A 23,356-nucleotide genomic window follows, 5' to 3' on the forward strand; every position below is an offset into this window, starting at 1 on the left:
TTTCAAATAACTCCTGCATTCCCTCTCTCTCCGCCCCTCCTGGTCATCCTGTCTTTTTCACTGTTTGCATCGATATATCCTTGTGTTATCAACTCTTTCACAGCCAACAATGAACCATTGTGGGCTCCACCTTTCCTTGGTCATGTGAAGAGGGGTCTCGACCCGAAATGTCACCTATACCTTTTCTCTATCTGCTGCTTGACCCGCTGAGCTACTCCAGCATTTTGTATTTAACTTCTTAACTTCTGGATATTTTAGCTTGCTTTTGGTTGACCTCTTGTTTTCCATCAACAGGTCGCAATTCGGAGATCACATACACCTTAGTGGAATCAGCAAATGAGTATTTCTCTATGGATGACCTCTCTGGTGTCATTTACCTGGCAAAGTCATTACGCAAGGAGCAGCAGAAAACCTTTAACCTTATTGTTCAGGCCAAAGACCATGGTCTTCCACAGAGTCTTTCTTCATTTGCCACTGTCATAGTTTCAGTCATTGGCATTGAAGAGTTCATCCCTGTCTTTATACAAAGGGAGTATGTCGCCAATGTCCCAGAAGACGTGCAGAATGGAGCAGAGATACTCAGTGTGTCAGCATTAACAAGAGATGCCACGAATAATGCACAGATCCTTTACACCATTATGAATGGCAATGAGCATGGCAAGTTCCGCATTGATTCCAAATCAGGTAAATATATAGGCTTTAACTTTTTTTTATTAATCATCATACTGCTGTAATCGGTATAATACACAATAGTATTACTCCATCATTGAGCTTGCCATTCTGCTGTGTAAATATTGTATCGTTTTTTCATAAGTTCATAGGTGATTGGAGTAGAATTAGGCCATTCGGCCCATCAATTCTACTACGCCATTCTTGGCTGTTCATCAGATAGATTTTATGTGTAGGAAGGAACTGCAAATGCTGGTTTACACCAAGGATAGACACAAAATGCTGGAGTAACTCAGCGGGTCAAGCTGCACCTCTGGAGAAAAGGAATGGGGGACGTTTCGGGTCGAGACTCTGCTTCAGACTGAGAGTCTGAGGAGAGGAAAATTAGGATTATGAAAAGGTACAAAGAACAAATGAATGAAAGGTATCAAAAGAACAAATCAGAGCCAGCACCCTTAATCAAGGAAAGGCGGAGCCCACAATGGTCCATTGTTGGCTGGGAAGAGGTGATAAACAATGAAACTCAGCAGGACAACAGTGAAACTAGCAGGATGACTAGGGTGGGGAGGGACAGAGAGAGAGAGGGAATGCAAGGGATAAGTGAAATTAGAGAAATCAATATTTATATTGCTAGGATGATATAAAACATAAATGTTATGTTTGTTATCAACTCATTATTCACCAAGGGACACCAATAAATGAAGGACTTGGGGTTATGCAGTAAAATAACTCAGTTAAAGAGATAAAGTGCTGGAGTAACTCAGCAGCTCAGGTGGCATCTCTGGAGACCATAGATGGGTGAAGTTTCAGGTCAGGACCCTTCTTCCGACTGGAGAAGGGTTCCAGCCTGAAGCATCACCTATCCATGTTCTCCAGAGATGCTACCTGACCAGTTGAGTTACTCTAGCACTTTGTATATTATTTTTGTAAGCCAGAATCTGCACTTGCCTTTGTCTACAAAATAGCACGGTTGCTTGTTTCACCAACATGTGGAAAGAATTCTCTCCCATTCTTAGATAGACACAAAATGCTGGAGCAACTCAACGGGCCCATTCCTTCTCCCCACAGATGCTGCCTGTCCCGCATTTCACGTCTTTCTTCGATTTAAACCAGTATCTGCAGTTCTTTCCTGCACATTCTCTCTCATTCTTTTAAGTGTGAGACGGGAGAGCAATGTGTCACATGGAATAAAGCATAAAGAGCCATATCACTTTACTGCAGACTTACCTAGACATTCCAAAGCAGTTCACTGCCTCAGGAAATATATTGTTTTATATTCAGTACTAGACTTTTCCCTTTGAGCTTTGAACACACAATGAAACCAGGGCAGGGTGTCATTCCAGATCTGGTAACACGTGCACCAACTAAAAGTGTCCATTCTTTTTGTCTGCCTTGAGATGCAGCTTGTCAAATGTACGATTAATATGCATCAGTACTTGGATGGCTGATCCTGAATATTGCCGAAAGTGGGCTCATAATGTAGATTAGCCAAAATTTGCTGGGTGTGAAAGAACATATTCCACGCTGCCTCTTCTGCAAGTAAAGACAGATTTCTATGTTATTAAAATTGCTGCGTTTCAGTGAGGCATAACAGCCATGATCTGTCAATGTTAAAGACTATCCTCATGGAAACACTGTGCAGTCTGAGAAACGTTCTGACTTTCCATTGTAGAGACAAGGCCATATATTAAATGAAAGCCACATTCACTCGGCCAATTAGGGATGAAACACTTAAGCTGGGGTAGAGTGGCTGCCTTATGCCCCTGTCCCACTTAAGAAACCTGAACGGAAACCTCTGGAGACTTTGCGCCCCACCCAAGGTTTCCGTGCGGTTCCTGGAGGTTGCAGGTGGTTGCCGGAGGTTGCAGGTAGTGGAAACAGGTAGGGAGACTGACAAAAACCTCCGGGAACCGCACGGAAACCTTGGGTGGGGCGCAAAGTCTCCAGAGGTTTCCGTTCAGGTTTCCTAAGTGGGACGGGGCATTACCGCACCAGAGACCCTGTGTTCGATCATGACTATGGTTTGTACTTCCTGCGACTGTGTGGGTTTTATCCGGGACTTCTGGTTTCCTCCCATATTCCAAAGACGTGCAGGTTTGTAGGTTAATTGACTTCTGTAAAATTGTAAAATTGTCCCCAGTGTGTAGGATAGTGTTGGTGTACGGGGCGATCGCTGGTCGGCGTAGACTTGATGGGCCTTAGGGGCTGTTTCAGTGCTGTATCTGTAAAAATTAAAGTTAACTTTCTGAATTTCAGTATAGTTCACTATATATGAAAGTACTTTGAGAGGTCCTGAGGGATTTGTTGTTCTTCTTTAAGAATTTGGATTATTTTATAACTCACACAAGTGGAGTGGAGAAATGTCAGATATTTTTTTTAAATTGTGAAATCTATTGACGTTAATCCTTTCCTAAAGAAGCCATATCTGTTGCTGTGTTTAGGAGCCATGTACGTGAATGGGAGCCTAGACTATGAATCCTGCCAGGAGTATTACCTGTCAATTGATGGCAACAGGAAAGGGAAGCCGTTGCTCAGTGATACAACAACGGTAATCATCAATGTCACGGACGTGAATGATAACCCACCCATGTTTGGCCACAGTGTACACGCTGCCGAGGTCAGTGAGGATGCTCCACTGGGAGAAATGCTCCTTAAAGTAAGTGGGAAAACAAAACCTTTACAATTCTACTGTCGTCAAATTGTGGTCAGACAGACGCACATGAAAGAAACTGCTCTTGAAATGAAGCACTGGTGATTTATAGCAATAACAACACAATCTATCCTGGTGATAAATTAGTTACACACCAACTCCACCCCATCTGCCTCAAGCCTATAAACAGCTCAGGTATGTAAGATCGAGCTACACCTCCTTCATTCTATGCCCCGTGTCTCCTTCCTGCAGGGAAATCAAGTGTCTGATCTGTCAAAGGTCAGATAGAATATTTTAATGGTAACTTTCAGTTGCAAAATGAAAATAATCTTCATGATTCTTGCCAACCCCAACAATAAAGTTACAATTAAATGTCTGGCTGGCCTGAGTTATCATTGAAATAATAAACAGCCAACAGAAGACTTGGTAATACAGTTATTATTGTATTCTTGTCAAATGTTTAGAGGTGAATTCAGCCAGTGACAGTCGAGTCTGTAGGCTCACTTGTGCTTCTGCTTGTATAAGAAAATAAACAGTTAGAATTACTGTCTTAAAAATCTTTACTGAAGGCTTTGCTGAATAGGATAATGATGAGTTGGGGGTGGGGGCAGCTTCTGAATGTCCATATCTGCAATTAGCATCTGAATGCTGCAGCTCTCTAATGTCAGGTGGACCTTCAGTCAGGAGAGAAGGTAACAAAGGATGAACAGTTTCCTATGTGGGCCAGTTTAGACCAGTGGGAAGCCATTTGGAGGTGAGGTGCACCATTGAGGCAGGAAAGATGGAGGAGAGCATACATAGTGTGGATAATGCAGGTGGGATTGCCAGCAGTCTGAACAGAGATTGTGCCTGCAGTGATCCCTCTGGTTAAACTCACGACATGCATTATTCTCATATTTCCTTACAGTAAGTGGAGATCTTAAGCAGTGCTTTACTATTGACTCAAAGAATAAAAGGATTTTTGTGATCACAGCACCTTGTATTTTTCACATATTTTCTCGAAGCGTGGAAGAGAACCATTGAGCCACGTGTGTTTTTATTCCATTTTTTGAACACATTGAACATATTCTGTTGTGTTTTCTCAGGTGACAGCTTCTGACAAGGATGGACCCCTTAACAATCTGATCCATTATTCAATAGTCAATGGAGATCCTAACCAGCATCTAACTATTGACTCAAAGAATGGGGAGATTTTGTTATCACAACATCTTGACAGGGAGGAGGTATGTACAAAGACATTGACTGAAGTACTGAGAAATAGAGGCAATAAGCCAATGTCATCACAAGAGAATAGATGCAGGGAAGATTCATTGCTAGTCTGTTTGAGAATATATTGCCCTTTTTGAACAAGGTATAAACCTCATCAGAATAGACCTTACGGGCGGCACAGTGGTGCAGCTGATAGAGCCGCTCCCTCACAGCACCAGAAGAAAGCTGACGTTTACATACTTTATGAAATATATATGTTGGCCACCGTAAGAGGGATTTGGTTCAAAGTATTCTTGCTACTGCGGGTCGGATCCTGACCTCGGGTGATGTCTGTGTTTGCACTTTCTCCCTATGACCGCGTGGGTTTCCTCTGGCTACCCCGGCTTCTTGCCACATCCCAAGCCGAAGATAGACACAAAATGCTGGAGTATCTCATCGGGACAGGCAGCATCTCAAGGGAGAAGGAATGGGTGACGTTTCAGGTCGTGACCCTTCTTCAGACTGAAACTCCAGAGATGCTGCCTGTCCCGCTGAGTTACATACTCCAGCATTTTATGCCTATCTTCGATTTAAACCAGCATCTGCAGTTGCCTTCCTACATATCCTAAAGACGTGCAGGTTTGTGGGTTAATTGGTCTCTGTAAATTGACCCAATTGTGCAGGCAGTGGATGTGAAAGTGGGATAACATAGAACTAATGTGAACAGGTGATGGATAGTCCGTGAGTACTCAGTGGACCAAATGGCCTGTTTCCATGCTATATCTTTCAATCAATCAATCAATCAATTTAAACCTTGCAATGGCTGGAATAATTTTTCTTCTACCTTACACCATGGTTCAAAAGATCAGCAAAAGGATGTCATCTTTTTGGCAAGTTGTGACAGATAAAGGGAGAGGAATCTCCTCTTGTTCTGATCTTTGTGTTTACTAAAGAATGGACATGCATTGCCATGTATTATTAGCTAACATTCCATTATTTCATTCTATTCAATTATGAGTATTCTTCATCGTGTCATGGTAAAATTGATGTCTTTTGAAGCTACCTGAAGATATGGCTTACATATCCAAACATATCTTCGGAATAGGGTGATAAATTATACTTCCCCATTCACCAGGACATTTTGCTTAAGTGTTGAGGACATTCTGCAAATGTTATTGTCAGGGGCAGTAGTTTATTTATGTAAAAATATGTTGACCATCATCCTAGACATGTTGCGAACAATCCCAACATTTATCCCCCCCGAGCGCATCTCAACTAAGTCAGCTCAGACTAATAAAACTTAGAAACATTTAATCACGTTACAGAACATTATCACAGCATTATCACGGTACATTTTTACAGTCAAATTCAAAAAGGATTCAAGTACAACATACCATTGAAATGACATTTGGACAGGAATAGTATTGCAGTGGTAGAGTTGCTGACTTACAGCACTGGAGACCCGGGTGCTGTCTGTGTGGAGTTTGTATGTTCTCCTTGTGACCGTGTGGGTTTTTTCCGGGTGATCGGTTTCCTCCCACACTACAAAGACGTGAAGGATTGTAGGTTAATTGGCTTTTGTAAATCCCCTTAGTATGTAGGATGTGAAAATTGGATAACATAGAACAAGTGAGAACCGATGATGGTTGGTCAGTGCGGTCTCGGTAGGCCTTTAAACTAAACATGAATGGAAAAAGTTCAGAGAGATCTGGGTCAAATATGGGCAGACGGGACAAGACTAAATGGGCATCTTGGTCAGCATGGATGAAATGGGCCGAAGGTTCTGTTTCTGAGCTATATGACTTCATGATTCATTTGTTTCAGCAGCATGATAGAAATACAGTACAAGTATTTTACAATTATATTTTTTATAACTGTAACTTATTCTAAGTCATGTGTTTGCTCTTTCCCCAGATATCCAGTTATTCCTTGGTAGTCCGGGCCACGGATAATGGCACGCCACCACTGTCCAGTGAGACCATTGTAAACCTCCAGGTGTTAGATGTGAATGATAATCCACCCACGTTGTTTCAATTCAACTACAGTGTGGTTATTCAGGTATGAGTTAATGTCCCACGGATGCAACTTCAGAGATAGAAGTACATAATTGCCTAGAAATTGGATACATTTTCTGGTCGAGAGCAGAATCCCCCTATTTTGAATCCTCCGCATGCATTCTTGACATTGGTTTCACCATGGTAAAGTTGTGTGGGGCATTTCCATGCATCATTGCAACTAATTGCAGGTTTTATTTGCACGTCATATTCCGGTGAGGCATAACTACAGCATGTAAAATGATCATTTGTTCCGTTAAGTCTGCATCATCTCTCTATAATGGTAACCTATATGTGCCAGTCAGTCCTCCATAGTAGATCCCAGAGCTCTAATTCATGCGATACCTTTGGGCTTGTTCCAAAATGCACCACATCTTACCACATCTCTGTTTTTCATATCCACCGGCATTTTCCAACACTGTACCACAAATGCATGGTGGTACAGTGGCGCAGTGATAGAGTTGCTGCCTCACAGCGCTGGAGATCCGGGTTTGATCCTGACTATGGGTGCTGTCTGTACAGGGTTTGTGCGTTATTCCCGTGACCTGCGTGGGTTTTCTCAGAGATCTCCGGTTACCTCCCACACTCCAGAGACATGTACAGGTTTGCAGGTTATTTGGCTAGGTGTAAATGTAAAATTGTCCCTAGTGCATGTAGGGTAGTGCTAATGTGCGGGGATCGCTGTTTGGTGCGGACTCGGGTCCAATTCGGTTGGCCGAATTTCCGCGCTGTATCTACAAACTAAACTACACTAAAATGCACCCGATCCCTTTATTGATCCAATGTGTTGTGTCAGACAGCCAACTGCTCTCTATGAAATACATAGGTTGGATTTTAACACTCCTGGAGAGGAACAGGGCACAATAATTATTATCTGAAGATGTTACATCTTTGCAATTGTTTGTGACTTTTTAATGTAGTATTATCACTATTCACAGTACCTATTTAGCAAGCCAGAATAATTAAAGCCCAATTTCTAGACAATGCTTTTTATCGCTGACAAAGTACTAATATCTTGCATTTATATGGCACTTTTAAACATAATAAAACATCCCAAAGCTGTGTGCAGTAATATTAGCGTGCAGTTACGTCACAACAAGTCATCTGTTAGGATAGTTGATCAAAATGTTTTTAAAAATAAATAGGTGTTAAGGATTGTCTTAAAGGAGATAGATAAGGAAGGAGAATAAGGGAGACGTTTGCAAAGGATACAATCCAGGCAGATGAAGATGAAGACACAGTTGTGAGTGGAATGAAGAAAATTAGGGTGGGTGGAATTTTGAGAATTGGAGTGAGCATGAAGGGTTGGTTTGTTGGCTGCAGGAGGTTAAAGATACAGGAAGAGGCAAGACCTTGTAAAGATTTGAAACTAAAGTTAAGAATTGTAACACTGAGGTGCTGCCAGACTACAAGCCTTTGCAGTTTGGCAAGTTGCATTGGTGGGTTATAGGAGCAGCAGGTTAAAGACACTTTAAAGCTAAGATCATCACTCAGCAAGTTTCCATCACTCTACCACTGTACCCTTTGTATATTATGGATTTAACCTACCCAAAAACATTGATCTTCAATTTGGGTGCTACGCTTGGGTGGTCATTTAACACGTGCAGATTTGCAACAAATGTGTACAAGATCAAAATAAACTTAAATCATCTTAAAATTACAAACTAAAAATTGAAGATTACGTAATTGAAAAGGAACAGTTGGCATGTGGTATGGGGAGAACTTCTCATATTCAACCGAGAGGGAAATTCAGAGAGAGAATTGTAAACCAGGCATTCTGACTTTGATCCAGCTGTAATCAGACTTGTTCAAAGGTAATGCTGGTCAAATGATTAGTCCAAAAGCCAGTCACACCTAACTGGTTGCATTCCTAATTTAATACTAACATGAGGTGTCAAAAGGTGGGCAGCATCTGTTCCAAGCTTTTGATCTGTTCCTCTCATATTGCTGAAATACCAACATCAATGAAGCAACACTGACCAATTTTTGATAAAGACACCACAATGCAGGGAAATCTCGGAGTGCAGGTACATTGTTCATTGCCAGTGATGTCACAGGTAGATTGGATGGTGAAGAGGCTTTTGGTACATTGGCCTTCTCCTGTCAGGGTATTGAGTATAGACGTCGGAACATTGTTATAGTTTTACATGTGAGGCCATATTTGGAGTATTGTGTTCAGTTTTGGTCACTCTGGCATAAGGAAAGATGTCATTAAACTGGAAAAAATGCAGATAAGATTTATGAGGATCTTGCTAGGATTTGAGGGCCTGAGCTATAAGGAAAGGTTGGGTAGGCTTGGATTTTATTCCTTGGAGTACAGGAAACTGAGGTGTTATCTTATAGAGGTACATAAAACCATAAGTGGAACTGGGTCAGGGAATCCAGAATCAGACTAGGTAGGGGTGAGTTGAGAGGGGCATGATTTAATAGTTATCCAAGGAGCAACTGTTTCACTCAGAGGAATGAGCTGCCAGAGGAGGTAGTTGAGGCAGGTACTGTCACAGGATTTAAAAAACACTTGGACAGGTAGATAGATCAATACGAAAGGCTTAGAGGTATATGCGGACAGATGGGACTAGTTTAGATAGGGCATCTTGGTCGGCAAGCATGTTGAGGTGAAGGGTCTTTTTCCATGCTGTGTGAATTCATGGCTGATGTTGATCAACAAACCTGTAGACTGTGAATGGTTTCTCAATTCTCAGGAGAACGAGGCAATTGGCTCAAGTGTACTGCAACTGTTGGTGATAGACAGAGATACTCCCTCCAACGGACCGCCATTCCTTTTTACTATCACTGCCGGCAATGAGGAAAGCAACTTTCACATCAATCAACATGGACTGTTGACGACTCAGGCACGTCTCCAACAGAAAGTGAGAGAGCAGTACATTCTGCAGGTCCAGGTAAGTTAACCAAGACATTCTACATTCTGCTTAATCTTTTCCTATAGCACAAAGTGTGAAGATAAAAGCAAAGGAAATTCAGGTTCCATGAAGTTAGGTGTCATTTCATGATATCAGTTTTTAAGAATCTTCTTCTTCTTATCGAGCCCACACACAAGATTAGTTGTTCAGCCAGAGCTGAACACACTTCTCAGCATCTGCTTACAATGGTGTCTGTCTTGCGCTTGTGCCTCTAGTGCATGGTGGTGGAAAGATTGGTGAAAACAGGAATGCTCTTTCCTTGACCCCAGTTATAAGAATGATGAATGATAATGATTATGTTCCCTCATGATCCTGTGCTGCTGGTGCTGAATAAACAGAAGGCAATCTCCATTGTTCGACACTTCTGGCAGTACAGTTGCATCATGCCATCGGATCCTTTGAGATATAACTGCAGATTATTTCTGGTGCAGCAAGCAGCATACTTCCAACCTGTTCAGACGCATCTATAACCCTGGCATTATTACAACACAGTAAACAATGCCGCTATTGATGTGCCTCCTTATTTAAGATCCTGCCTAATTCTTTGCATATAAAATTATCTCATTAGTACAGATATGTCTTTCTGAAAACAGATTATTTCAGTAATAGGTATAATACAATTATGGTCTATACTTCTAGGAATCCATTTCACTAAAATGTCTTCTGGCTGGAGCACTGTGAATGGGAAGGGATTATAGACAGGGTTATGACATTAGGTAGATTCTGCTGATTTACCAAATGAGAGCCTCATAGAGTTGGGTACTGTCTGGTTTTGGCACAAGTTCTGCACTGTTATCCAGAATGTTTATTCACTGAATCTTGTCTGTCCTAATTTCAACAAAAAACAGAGTGAGCATTGATGCAATGATATATATTTTTTTTAAATTCTGCTTTGTACAGGTGACAGACAATGGTTGGCCACCTTTGTCATCCTCATCTTTTATAAACATCCGCGTGATCAAGGAGAGTCGGTACCCGCCATCCGTGCAGCCATTGCAAGTCTTCATTGTTACCACACGCAGCAGGTTCCAAGGAGGATTCATTGGAAAAATCCACGCAACTGACCTGGATCTACATGACACTCTCACCTACAGCATGATCCCAGGCTTCGGCCTGAATAACATGTTTGCCATTGGCAGCACAGATGGCAAAGTGCTGGCACAGCAGGCCTTAGAGACGGGGCACTACCTGTTCAATGTCAGTGTCTCCGACCGAAAGTTCATCACCACGGTTGAGGCACAAATACATGTCATGCATGTGACGGCGGATACGTTAGACCAGGCCATTCTGGTGGAGCTGGCCCAGGTTACACCAGAGAGGTTCATCAGTGAACACTGGTGGAACTTTCGGAGATCCCTGGCAGGTCTCCTCCAGGTTCGCAAGAACTTCATTGATCTCATCAGCTTACAGCCAACTCAAGGCTCACCCAACTTGGATGTGCTCCTGGTGGTAAAGAAGTCAGAAGAGTCCTTCTATGAACCCAGCGTTCTGAAAGAGAAGCTCATCTCCTCTGCTGCGGACTTGGAGAGGAAGGATGAAGTTCACATAGTTAGAGTGGCTCACCACTGCTCCGACTACTACTGCCCCCAAGAGCACTGCCAAGGAAACTTTCAACTGGACATGGGAAATGTGTTCACATACACCACCACCATTCTGAGCTTCATCGTTCCTCGATACATGCACCATCGCACCTGCTCATGTAATGGTAAGATATTTTTGCATGATCATTAAATCAAAGACCCGACCATTTTTCTCTGTTTATCCTCTTCTCTGGATGATGCCAACCATAGCTCAGTGGCTACAGTGCCTTCTGAACATCAGTGGGTCTTTGGTTTAGACCCCACATATGTACACGAGCACACAACCTTGTAATTCAGCACACTATTGAGAGAAGGGCGCATTCCCCACATGATGTTGGAAAGTTATCCAATGACAAATATCATTAACACCTTGCCTGGCCATTTAAGTGCAACAACCTCCCTATACAATGACTCTAAGGACCATACAGCACAGTTTAGTTTAGTTTAAAGATACAGGCTTTTCGGCTGACTGAGTCCGCACCGACCAGTGATCCCCGCACGTTAACGTTAATTTACATTTATAGCAAGCCAATTAATTGACCAACTTGTACATCTTTGTGGAGTGTGGTAGGAAACCGAAGATTTCGGGGAAAACGCACGTAGTCACGGGGAGAACTTACAAACTCCCTACAGACAGCACCCATAGTCAGGATCGAACTCGGATATCTGGCGCTGTAAGGCAACTCTACCGCTGCGCCACTGTGTCGCCCACAGAAATGGCCTATTGCCCAAATTATCCATGCTGACTAAGCTAGCCCATCTAATCTAGTCCCATTTCCTCACTTAAAAAATAATAAAAAAAATAACTAAAAAAAACTGCCAGATTATGCCATCATTCTTTCTTTGAGTAGAAAATCCTCCAATAAAGAATTTCAGCAAAATGGTATTACGATATTGCTTTGGGGAGATCTTATGTTCTGGCCTAATCCTGCCTGTATCTATCATCCATGCACACATGTACCACCTCGCTAGGGTCCATGCATCGCGATTAGGAGGAGCAAATCCTGCTGGATGTTTCCTTCTATATTCCAGAGATCCTGAAAGGCTTCTTTGACTGCCACATATTAAATCCCGATATCAGTATCTATCTACCCCATTCAGATATACCAACTGAGAATTATGAGGGCTCCAAAATAAAGAACGAGTCATTCTAAAATATGACTAATGAAAATTAAGAACCCGCAGTCTTTGCAACTCTAAAATGAAAACAGCGAAGGCTGGGAACACTGAGAGATTTGGATTGCAGCTATTGAAAAAAGAACGGGTTGATGAGTCAGCAAAACACAAAGTGCTGGAAGAACTCAGTGGGTCAGGCAGCATCGGTGGAGGGAATGGACAGTGACATTTCTGGTGCGGTCTCTTCTTCAGGCAGTTAATGATTCAGGTTGAAAATCTTTCCTCCGAACTGCCAAAACACATTTCAATCACAAGCGTTAACGATTTCTCTTACTGTTGATGCTGCCTGATCTGCTGAGTTTTTCTTGCATTTTCTGTATTATCACGACTAAAGAGACGAATATATGTTCAGCAAAGAAAAAAAAACTGCTCACACGTTGTTCTTTGAAAATGGTTAGTATTTATGATTCATGCTTCATTTTGCCAGCAGACCAGTGTGCTGCCTTTGAATGCTGACTAGTGGAATTCAATCAGTTGCAATCCCATCTATGTAATGTAGCGTATCTAAACATACCTGCAGAACAGGAGCTACACCTTGACTTGTTCCTGTGAACCAGGGAATTAACTAAGATTCTTGTCTTATTAAATGCTTAAGTCTCTTTGATTCCTTCCAGTCTGCTCTGTGTTCTCAAACAAACCATCCATTCTTTCAATACTGAGTTACAGAGTCATAGAGTCATACAGTGTAAAAACAGGCCCTTCCACCCAACTAGCCCACGCCGACAAACAGAGCCCATCTACACTAGTCCCACCATCTGTGTTTTGCCCATATCCCTATAAAAGTATCCTATCCATGTTCCTGTCTAATTGCTTCTTAAATCTGTGTTAATTTTTTTTTTTAAATTGTCCCCACCTCTGCCAACAGTTGCTGCTGGTGTAGGCTTTAGCCCAGGTCTCTGAAACCTCCTCTGTCACTTTGCCACATACCTCCTTGACTTCAGTTGCCTCAGTAGGACCCTGATTTTCACCTCCAGATTTCTCTGAACCAATTCTCTTTCTCATTCTCTCCTTCCCACCGTTTCCCCCAGAGGGGGGATCTTATAGAAACATATAAAATTATAAAATGACTGGACAAGTTAGATGCAGGAAAAATGTTCCCAATGTGGGGCAAGTCCAGAACCAGGGGCCACAGTCTTAGAATAAAGGGGAGGTCATTTAAGACTGAGGTGAGGAAAACCATTTTCACCCAGAGACTTGTGAATTTATGGAATTCCCTGCTACATAGGGCAGTGGAGGCCAAGTCACTGGATGGTTTTTAGAGAGAGTTAGATAGAGCTCTGGGGGCTAGTGGAATCAAGGGATATGGGGAGAAGGCAGGCACGGGTGATAGGGGATGATCAACCATGATCACAATGAATGGCGGTGCTGGCTCGAAGGGCCGAATGGCCTCCTCCTGCACCTATTTTCTATGTTTCTATGCCTCTTAGACTAACCATCCTCTGAGCCAATTTAAAATCCATAGACCATAGAACAGTACAGCACAGGAACGGCCCTTCAGCCCACAATGTTTATGCCGAACATGATGCGAACTGATAGCATCTCCATTTACATGATCCATATCGTTCAAATCCTGCAATTACATGTGCCTCCCCAAAAATCTTTTAAACTCTCGTATCTGCCCCCACCACCACAGTGTGCCCCAAGCCCCCACCACTCTCTGTGCCCACCACGTCTCCATCAAACGACCCCCCTCTCACCTTGTAGCCGTGCTCTCATGTTTTATACATTTCCACCATGGAAAAAATGTTCTGACTGTCTATCCTATCTATGACTCTCATCATTTTACATACTTCTATCAAGTCCCTTCTCGACCACTGGCATTCCAGGGAGAACAGTCAAAGTCTGTCAAACCTCTACCTATGGCTAAAAATCTAGGCAGCATCCTGGTAAAGCACCTCTACACGTTCTTCAAAACCTCCACATCTTTCCTGTAATGGGACGACCAGAACTGCATGCTATACTCCAAATGCAGCCTAACCAAAGTCCTGTCGACTTTCCCTGGAAATATGTTAAGTGACATATGATTTATTTCGAGCAGAACCAAAGTGTATGCTCAATTTGCACACGTGTTATTAGCTCTGTTTCTCATCCGAGGCAAATTTGCAAGTAGCAGTATCTATGTTTTGCTGGCACGGCACTAATGTCATACCTCCACCCAATACTTAATTACAACTTTTACTTTCTTCTTGATCACCGTGGGGCGAGCATTAAAATGGATGCTCACTTTAACCAATGGAAACCATGCCAATCCACTGACACTACTGTTATTACACAGGGAAACTGTGTACAGTATGCCATAAAGCAGTAGATTTTCAGAATTATCTTATCCTTTAATCACTATTACACAACTGACTTCCAATCCTGTGCTGTATGGCTTCAATATTGAATTCTACAGCACAAAATGAGAGCATTAATTCCATTATGGCTGTGCTACGATACGATACGATAGAACTTTATTTATCCCAGGAGGGAAATTGATCTGCCAACAGTGATAAAAACACAAGATACATGAAACATGAAATTAAAGTAATAAGGGGAAAGGATAGAGAATGTGCAAAGATTGGAGGTGGGGGGGTGCTAATTCTTTGAAAGAACCGTTCAATTAATCCCAATTTGCTAATGTTTGTCTGTAACTGTAATATTTACTCTTTTCCGGTACATGTTTAAGACCCATGAAAGTTTCACGCTCACTTTCTTTATCCTTTCAGTCAGTACATTTCAGATTTTAACAACATGCTGTATTTAATGAAGAAAAAGCCTCTTGAATGGTGAACAGTTAGGTTCAACCCTTTTATTCAATGTACCACATCTTACATCAGTATCAGGGCTACAACAGAGTATACCGGCTAAAGTTTTGCTGATGGTCTAAATCTTTTTTGTTAGCTTTGGTCAAATTATTTATGTATATGTATTCATCCGACTTTGTTGTTGAATAGACATTCATAACACTATGTAGGGTCAACATTATTTTTATTAACCATCCGTTAGCAATCAAACTCCTTAACATTTTAAGAGGTTCAGAATTTTTCTTGGGAATTTAGGAGCCAGCTGTATATAAATGTGTATTGCAATCAGCCACGGCAAACATCTGAACTTCAGCAGCTGTCCAGATAAGCCAACACTCGTCCAATATATTCCTATTAATGGTGTTCACGGAATCAGAGAATGGCAATAGTACAGAGGGGGCCATTCAGCACATTGAGTCCATGCCAGCTCTTAATAGAGTAATCCAGTCCTATTCCCAATTGTTATTCTCTCTCAATTGACTGTCCATCTTTATTTTGAATGTACTGATTGATTTTGCTTCCACTGCCCCTACAGCCAGTGAATTCCAGATCACATCCCTCTTTGATGAAAACATTGTTTTACATCTACCTCTTGTAACTATTGCAAAAAAATATATATTACAATGTAGCATAGATACATAGAACATAGAAAATAGGTGCAGGAGTAGGCCATTCGGCCCTTCGAGCCAGCACCACCGTTCAATATGATCATGGCTGATCATCCAAAATCAGTACCCTGTTCTTGCTTTAAACTCCAAAGTGTGCATTAATGCATTTTGGTAGTAGGAATAAAAGCATAGGGACTATTTTCTAAATGAGGATGTGCAGTGAGAATCCAGAAATAAACTGAGGTAACAAAGGGACTAGGGTTCTGTACAGTTAGTCCCTGGTGCAGGAGTCCGAATCCCTGGGAAAAACTCCTTCTCAACCTCTTTCTCACAAGTCAAATCGGTAACAGTAAGGAAGAGGTCAAAGTTGCACCTCCTGTTGTATAGTTGCTAGCATTTATTTGAAGAGGATAGTGCGTTCGGCAAAAAACAGCAATGTCCTTGGCAGAGCAATTCCCGAACCAGAGGGTAATGTTCCCGGACAAGATGCTTTCCACCACCGTTGCGTCAGGCCACATTTGGATCCTCAGTATTTTGAGCAATTGCCTGAGGTGGTTTGGCGCCCATATCTGAGGAAGGACGTGCTGGCTCTGATGAGAGGGTCCAGAGAGAGTTTACAATATTTAAACAGATCCCACAGGAATTTATACTCAGTGAGTGTACGTCCTCGGATGATGTGCCCTCCTAATGAGTCCATTTCATGGCACTTCGTTTTTACTCGATGGAATTTGGCACCAGGAGTGAGACCAGCCACCTCCTCCCGGTAGGCCCCTCTCAACATTGTCTGAGATCAGGGACCTCATTCAGCAAACTTGCAATTGGAGCTGAACCTTACAGTCATGTGTGTACAAATAGTGAAAGGCCGATCCTGTGCTCAGGGTGAGGGACTTCGATGTATAGAATAGATGAAATCTGAGGTGCAGAGACTCCCAAAAAGTTAATGTTCGGTCTACTAGAATGCTAGCAAAGGACATTCCTTTGCTGGCTCTGGAGAGGGTCCAGAGGAGGTTTACAAGAATGATCCCAGAAATGAGTGAGTTAACGTATGATGAGCATTTGATGGCACTGGGCCTGTACTCGATGGAATTTAGAAGGATGAAGGGACCTCATTGCAACTTACCAAATAGTGAAAGGCCTGAATAGAATAGATGTAGAGAGAATGTTTCTACTAGAATTAAAGGACATTCCTTTAGGAAGATGAGGAGGAATTTATTTAATCAGAGGATGGTGAATCTGTGGAATTCTTTGCCACAGAGGGCTGTGGAGGCCGACATTGGATATTTTTAAGACAGAGACAGATAGACTCTTGATTATTATGGGTGTCAGGGGAGAAGGCAGGAGAATGGGGGTTAGGAGGGAGAGATAGGTCAGCCATGTTTGAATGGCGGAGTAGACATGATGGGTCAAGTGGCCTAATTCTACTTCTTTCACTTATGAACGTACATAATTCTGTACCATTTGGTCTTTGAAGCAATCACTAATGGTGAACAGAATCCATCTTTTACCCTATCTACCTTGTTCACTTCTACCACCTAGCCTCTCATCCTTCATCTCTCCATGGAGAACAAACCCAGCATCTGCATTGTAAACTCATAGATGAAATCTTGCATCCCTGGAACCACTCTAGTTGATCTAATTCCCTTTCTCATTACTGAATTTGTGTTTTGGCACAAGTCGGACTAGAACTTCTGAACACTGGAGGTAAAATACAAAATCCCAGGTTCTTGCTGAAACGATTAGGATGTTAAATTACCTGATGGTCTACAGGTCTGTAGACTGTCTAGTAGTAATCTGAACTTGCTGCCCCTCAGGTATATCCAACACATTCCACATAACTATCACCTTGTACTCAACAACAACTGAAATCATTAGATCTCCCGTCAGGAAGAGAGCTAAACCAGATGTTGCCCCATTCCATTCTACAGGAAACAATCTGACATGTATTTCCGAGACCAACGTTTTGTAAAAAAATATAATGTCTATCTGAGCCATCAGAGAAGTGTCATCTGGACCCCTGCTCTCGAAGTTGGCATAAATTTCACCTCAATGTCCAACCTGGATATGCTCAAATGCAATTTAAAATTATAAACCCTGGTCCTGCCTAATCTATATAATTGTAATAGTCTGTCAAGCAGAATGCAGTGTGCTCCCTTCAAGACTTCTGCATATATGCTTACGCACACTTAAATACATCTCTGGGAAGTGTACAGTTCTTGTTTTAAAGCTTAATTTAATAACTAGATGCTTTGCACTGGATTTTTGGCTCTTCCCTGAATAGTTTCTAAAGCGTCACTTTGGGATACAAATATTTGACATGCTCAAATTGATGCCAGAAGAAGACTTTAAATGAAGCTAAATTAGTATTTGTGTCTTTTACACAATGAGTCCAATAACTTATTATCTAAGATGAATAAATCACAGTATTGCTCATGCAACATTAAAATATGCCAGAAAATTCAGATTATTTGTTTGCTCTGATCTATGGTAAGAGCTTAGATCATCAATGGTGATTTACCGAATGGGTAATTCATATTAAACACTCCATCCTGCCCCCACGTGGCTCTTTCTCAAAATCAACACAAATTAAATTATTTATTCAGTTCTTTATGAGTGGGATGTTTATTGTAAAAAATATTGCCCCAGACTACTGATGCTGGCCTTGGGCCATGGTCTTTAAAAAAATACTTTCATTTCTATTAATAAATTAATAGAAATACCATTCTATTTTAGCAATTATTTGACCATCACTGGCAAAACGGGAATTTAGCATCACCCCTCTCATCATTAGTCACCTTCTTGAGCAGGTGAAAAAACAGGGAGTTCTTGGATGTAAACTCAGTGACAATGAAGGAGCAGCAATTGATTCCCTAGATCAGGAAGGGAGCGCTCAGTTGATGATGCTTCCAAGTGCCGGCTATCTCCATCTTCTTGGTGGTAATGCTCGGGGTTTTGGAAGGTGCTGTCAGAGTGGCTCCTCCCACAGAGCCCCAAGGCTTGATCTTCTGGAGCCTGGTCCAGTTACATGCAGGGTCCACTCATTGTGCTGCCTCACAGCAATGTTGACTGTTGACGAGCCCCTGTCCTCAGGCTCAATGGCAGCCATAATGTCCACTGTTGCTAAATGCTTGAGAATATCTGACAAATATTTAATAATATTCAGTACTACTGAACAAAATAAAGAGATTTAAAGATTCAAGTGGTGAAACCACATGCACGCTGATGTGCATGCTCACATTCACTCTCGCTCTCTCTCACACACATGTACACACTCACATTCACAAAAATATTTCAATAAATTTAAATAATGAGAAAGCTTAATTTACCTTTACCTGCCTACAGCCAAATTCTTCCATTCATGTTGACAGAGTAGCTGTACTTGTGCCAGGTGTAACTTGCCCTGGGCTGTGTGGCCTTATTTCCCAGCCTGAGAGCTCAGAAATAGAAGTTTACAATGCCTAGTTGAGTCCACAAGGATTTTACAGATGGAGAACACAGGCAGCCAACAGCACAAGCGGCAGGCTGGAAAAACTTCTTGCCAAATTAAGACACTGGACTTCTCAGTAAAATGACAAATCTCTGTATGAGTGCTGAGTTGGGCCATAAAATGGCACATCGATAAAATGGCTCTCGCATTTGTGACTTGACTATGAACTTATTTCTCCCATTTATGTTGTCGGCTGAAAATGCATCAAAGATATTTTAATATTTCAGATTCTTCTCTGAGATTCACTGGCGACAGTTACCTGAAGTATCGTTATTTGAGTGAAGAAGATCCAATGAAGATAAAGGTCAACTTCCAAATGCAAACAGTGCAGAGAGAGGCAGTCGTGATGTACACTAGTGGAACTGACTCTAGCCTTGTTGAGGTAAGAACACAATCGGTTCAATGCAAAGAGAGAGAGAGACTTCCATTTACTTCCATTCCTTTCACATTCAGGATAACCCAGATAATTTTTATTTGTAGTCTGATCAAAGAGTAAGAAAGTTGCTCAAGAAAGTGATAAAAACACTGATAACCACAAGCTGGTCTATTTAACATCAATAGTGTATAAGCTTCACAGCTTTGCATTCAGTGTATTATCCTTCACAATTTCCAACAGCGCAACATCATCCCATCACCATTCCCCAAATTCTGAGGAAGAGTCATTGACACAAACACTCCCTGGTGTCTCCTTCCACAGATGTTGCTTGACTGGCTGAGTTCTTCCAGCATTTCTGCTATTTTTTGACACTTTGAAAGGAAATTAGATAGCTACTTGAGGAAATTGATGAGTAAAGCCATAGGAATAGGGAGAGGAATGGGCTGAATAGTTCTTTCTGTGCTGTAATGACATTGGCCCAGAGAAACACTGCAACCTATTTGCACAAAGCAATCTTCCACCACTGTGATGAGATGGTTATTATATCATCCTCTTTTAGTAATGAAGATCGACAGAATATCTTTCAGACTTTCTTAATAAATAGAATGACAGTATTGTGGAACACAAAAATAATACCTGTCAGCCTATTTCCTCCATGCCGACTGTGATGCCTGTCTATACCAATTTCATTTGCCTGCATTAAGCTACTATCCTGCTACACCTTTGCTGTCCAAAATGTGTCCAAGCGCCTTCTAAACATTGTAATTGTATCTATCTTCACCACCTTGTCTGCCAGCTCATTCCGGCCATTCACCACCCTCTGTGTGCTCTGATAGAAACTATCTCTGATAGAAACTAGCACAGACCTGTGGGCTGAATGCCCACCTACTGCAAAACTATTATCTGGCTCCAGGTAGAAACGTGACAAAATGAGCACATCCTCAGAAGCTCACCTGTGGGACAATTATCCATCAAGGTGGTGAACAGTCTATCTTAACTTCAGTGAGGGATGGGTGGGGTATAACATCCTGAGAGTGAATGGCTGATGGTTGAAAATATAATAAAAATTATGAGAAAGATTGTAAATAATAGGAAACACACTGCTGAAACAGGAGGGGAACTGATGATGCTGGAAATTGATCAATATAATGGGTGTCAGGGGTTATGGGGAGAAGGTAGGAGAATGGGGTTTAGAGGGAAAGATAGATCAGCCATGATTGAATGGCAGAGTAGACTTGATGGGCTGAATGGCCTAATTCTGCCCCTAGAACCTATGAGATAACCTGACGAGGTTGCATTGCCTGCATAACATGAAACTAATACTGATAGAAACAATATTTCTAGAGATTTACTGTGACCATATTTTAAAATCTTTCGCTTTGATTGTCTTTCACAGGTTATCGATGGAAAATTGGTGTTCACTTATGCCTGTGATGGGATGAGTAGTGTTTTGTCAGTGAACAATGTATCAGTCAATGATGGCCTGTGGCACTCTGTTGTGGTCGAGATAACCAACGCGTTAGCAAAGCTAGTGCTGGACACTGTGCACATTGCTTCTACTGCACTCTCTAAAACCTGCCGCAGAAATCCTGCAGTGTTCTTTGGGGGTAAAGTTCAAGAGGACAACCCGGGACCCAATAATCACAAGAAAATGACAAGGGAGTTTAAGGGGTGCCTTCGTTCTATTGAGTTCCAGAGAAGGAACACGAGTGAAGATGGTGAGGAGAGTAAGCCATATGTGGCCATTGAAACGTCAATGGGAATCGAAGCTTGCTGCCCCCGTGTTGGAGGATGTATGAAAGCGCCATGTCAGAATGGAGGATTGTGTAAGGAAATTCCACCTGGAGGTGAGTAATCCACACATCAGTAAAAGACGAGACATTTTGCCCTGCATGCTGTGGACTTAAAGGACATTTATCTAAGCTCATCTGGTAATTCAGTCAGTTCATTTAGTAACTAAAATGCCCCTATACCGGCAAAATCATTAACCTTTATTGTCTATGCTCTGTAATGAAGAATGAGGTTCCAATGATATTTATGGATTACAAATAATAGCTCAGAAGGTTTAATGGAAAAGTGGATAAGATTAGCAGAAAAGGCAAAGAAGGCTGTTACCAGTGCAGTTTATAACAGAATATGTAAATATATATTTTTTTGTCTTTAATCCAGGATATTTTTGCGAGTGTCCAAAGAACATACTTGGTGTGCACTGTGAGCTCATCAACCACCCTTGCCTTTCAAAGCCCTGTTCAAACGGCGGATCTTGTATCCCACATAAGAGTGGCTACACGTGTAACTGCACAAAGGAGTTTTCAGGACCGAGGTAAAGACCTAATTACATTCACTGCCTCTGTTCCTTCCACCTCCGTATTGACAAAGAGAAGGGCTAAACATTGCGGTATGCTAAATAAAATCTCTCACATCACTAGCTGCAGGCTATATCTGATGTGTTGCTTCATTGCTTGAAACAAAGCACTTTATTTAAGAAAACAGTGCTCCCATTGTGCACCCCTCATTTGAAAATCATACTAAATGCCTATCTAACTCTTGCATAATATTACAGGGGCTGTCAATCTTCGTCATTCCAAACATTCCTCATTGTGGAATCATTGTACCTGATCAGCCCGTACCCAAACGCATACGCGTGTAGATTATTTTGGGAGATTGGCATCAATTATTTTACAGTTCAATGCTTATCTCTCCATGATTCTCTTATTCCTTGCCACGGATATACAGGGAATTTAATTTACCTTCTTTCACCAAGATTGTTATAACTTTCCCTTCTTGACCTGGCCAACCTCAAGAATTACTCCACCTGATCAGTACTGCTAACCGTGGAATTGACTCTACTTCCAATATATAGTTCCTTTCTATCAATGGTACTCAGAATAAAAAAATGTTGTTCAGTACATGTCGGTTTGATAACAGATATGAACCTTCTCTCACCTTTATCTTAACAAAGTCCCCTTCTGTTGCTTTCATCCAAATGTAGCTTTCCTTCAATTAGTCCAACAATATTTTGGTGAGATGAGGAGGAATTTTGTTAGTCAAAGGGTGGTGAATGTGTGGAATTCTTTGCCACAGAAGGCTGTGGAGGCCAAGTCAATGGATATTTTTAAGGCAGAGAAAGATATATTCTTGGTTAGTACGGGAGTCAAGGGTTATGGGGAGAAGGCAGGAGAATGGGGTTAGGAGAGATAGATTAGCCATGATTGAATGGCGGAATAGACTTCATGGGCTGAATGGCTTAATTTTTTTCCTATCACTTGAGACCTTATAACCTCATAGCTCTTTTTCATCTTTACCTTTTCTGACTCACCTTAACTTGGAAGCAATTTATTTGTGTCGGTCAGATTGAATTACATCATAATATTAACAGCATCGCTCAGATCTCATCTAAGTCTTTTGTTACTTCAGAGATAAGAGTGTAAGGTTCTTCAGTGTTAGTGAAAGTTGTATACTTGGAGAGACAGTGAAGCAAAGCAATTTTTCAATTGAAGATAACACATTTTAAAAGGAAAAAGAAGGAAATATCCTTTGCTGCCTGCCTACAATTTCTTATACATCAGAATAATTTGAAATTCGCCCATTTGGAGGTGGCATCAGTCTTATTCCCTGGTGGAGACACAAGAAAATGCAGATGCTGAAATCTTGAGCAAAACTCAGTGCTGGAGGGACTCAGCGGATCAGGCAATGTCCTTCAGTAGGAAGAGAGGTTCCCAACCTGAGACATTGCCCATCCATTCCCTCCATAGATGCTGCTTGACCCTGTGGGTAGGGGAGAGGGTAGGGCCGAAGATGTCTGGGCTGGGATGCTCCTGGGCCTGGCCAAGCTGGCCATCCGCGAGTCACGGTGCCAGGTGG

General features: G+C 41.8%; 1 protein-coding gene across 1 annotated transcript in view; it reads left to right on the forward strand.

Moving 5' to 3' along the window:
• fat2 (FAT atypical cadherin 2) overlaps nucleotides 1–23,356 on the forward strand; it is a 172,840-nt gene that overhangs the window by 130,909 nt on the left and 18,575 nt on the right. Inside the window, exons 14-22 of the mRNA XM_055642663.1 lie at nucleotides 295–684; nucleotides 3,111–3,325; nucleotides 4,405–4,542; nucleotides 6,422–6,565; nucleotides 9,264–9,461; nucleotides 10,383–11,187; nucleotides 19,344–19,498; nucleotides 20,889–21,339; nucleotides 21,662–21,815. Of these exons, the coding sequence (XP_055498638.1) occupies nucleotides 295–684; nucleotides 3,111–3,325; nucleotides 4,405–4,542; nucleotides 6,422–6,565; nucleotides 9,264–9,461; nucleotides 10,383–11,187; nucleotides 19,344–19,498; nucleotides 20,889–21,339; nucleotides 21,662–21,815 (2,650 nt within the window). The remainder of the gene's footprint in view (nucleotides 1–294; nucleotides 685–3,110; nucleotides 3,326–4,404; nucleotides 4,543–6,421; nucleotides 6,566–9,263; nucleotides 9,462–10,382; nucleotides 11,188–19,343; nucleotides 19,499–20,888; nucleotides 21,340–21,661; nucleotides 21,816–23,356) is intronic.

The sequence above is a fragment of the Leucoraja erinacea genome, chromosome 11, assembly GCF_028641065.1.
Source record: "Leucoraja erinacea ecotype New England chromosome 11, Leri_hhj_1, whole genome shotgun sequence".
NCBI lineage: Eukaryota > Metazoa > Chordata > Chondrichthyes > Rajiformes > Rajidae > Leucoraja > Leucoraja erinaceus.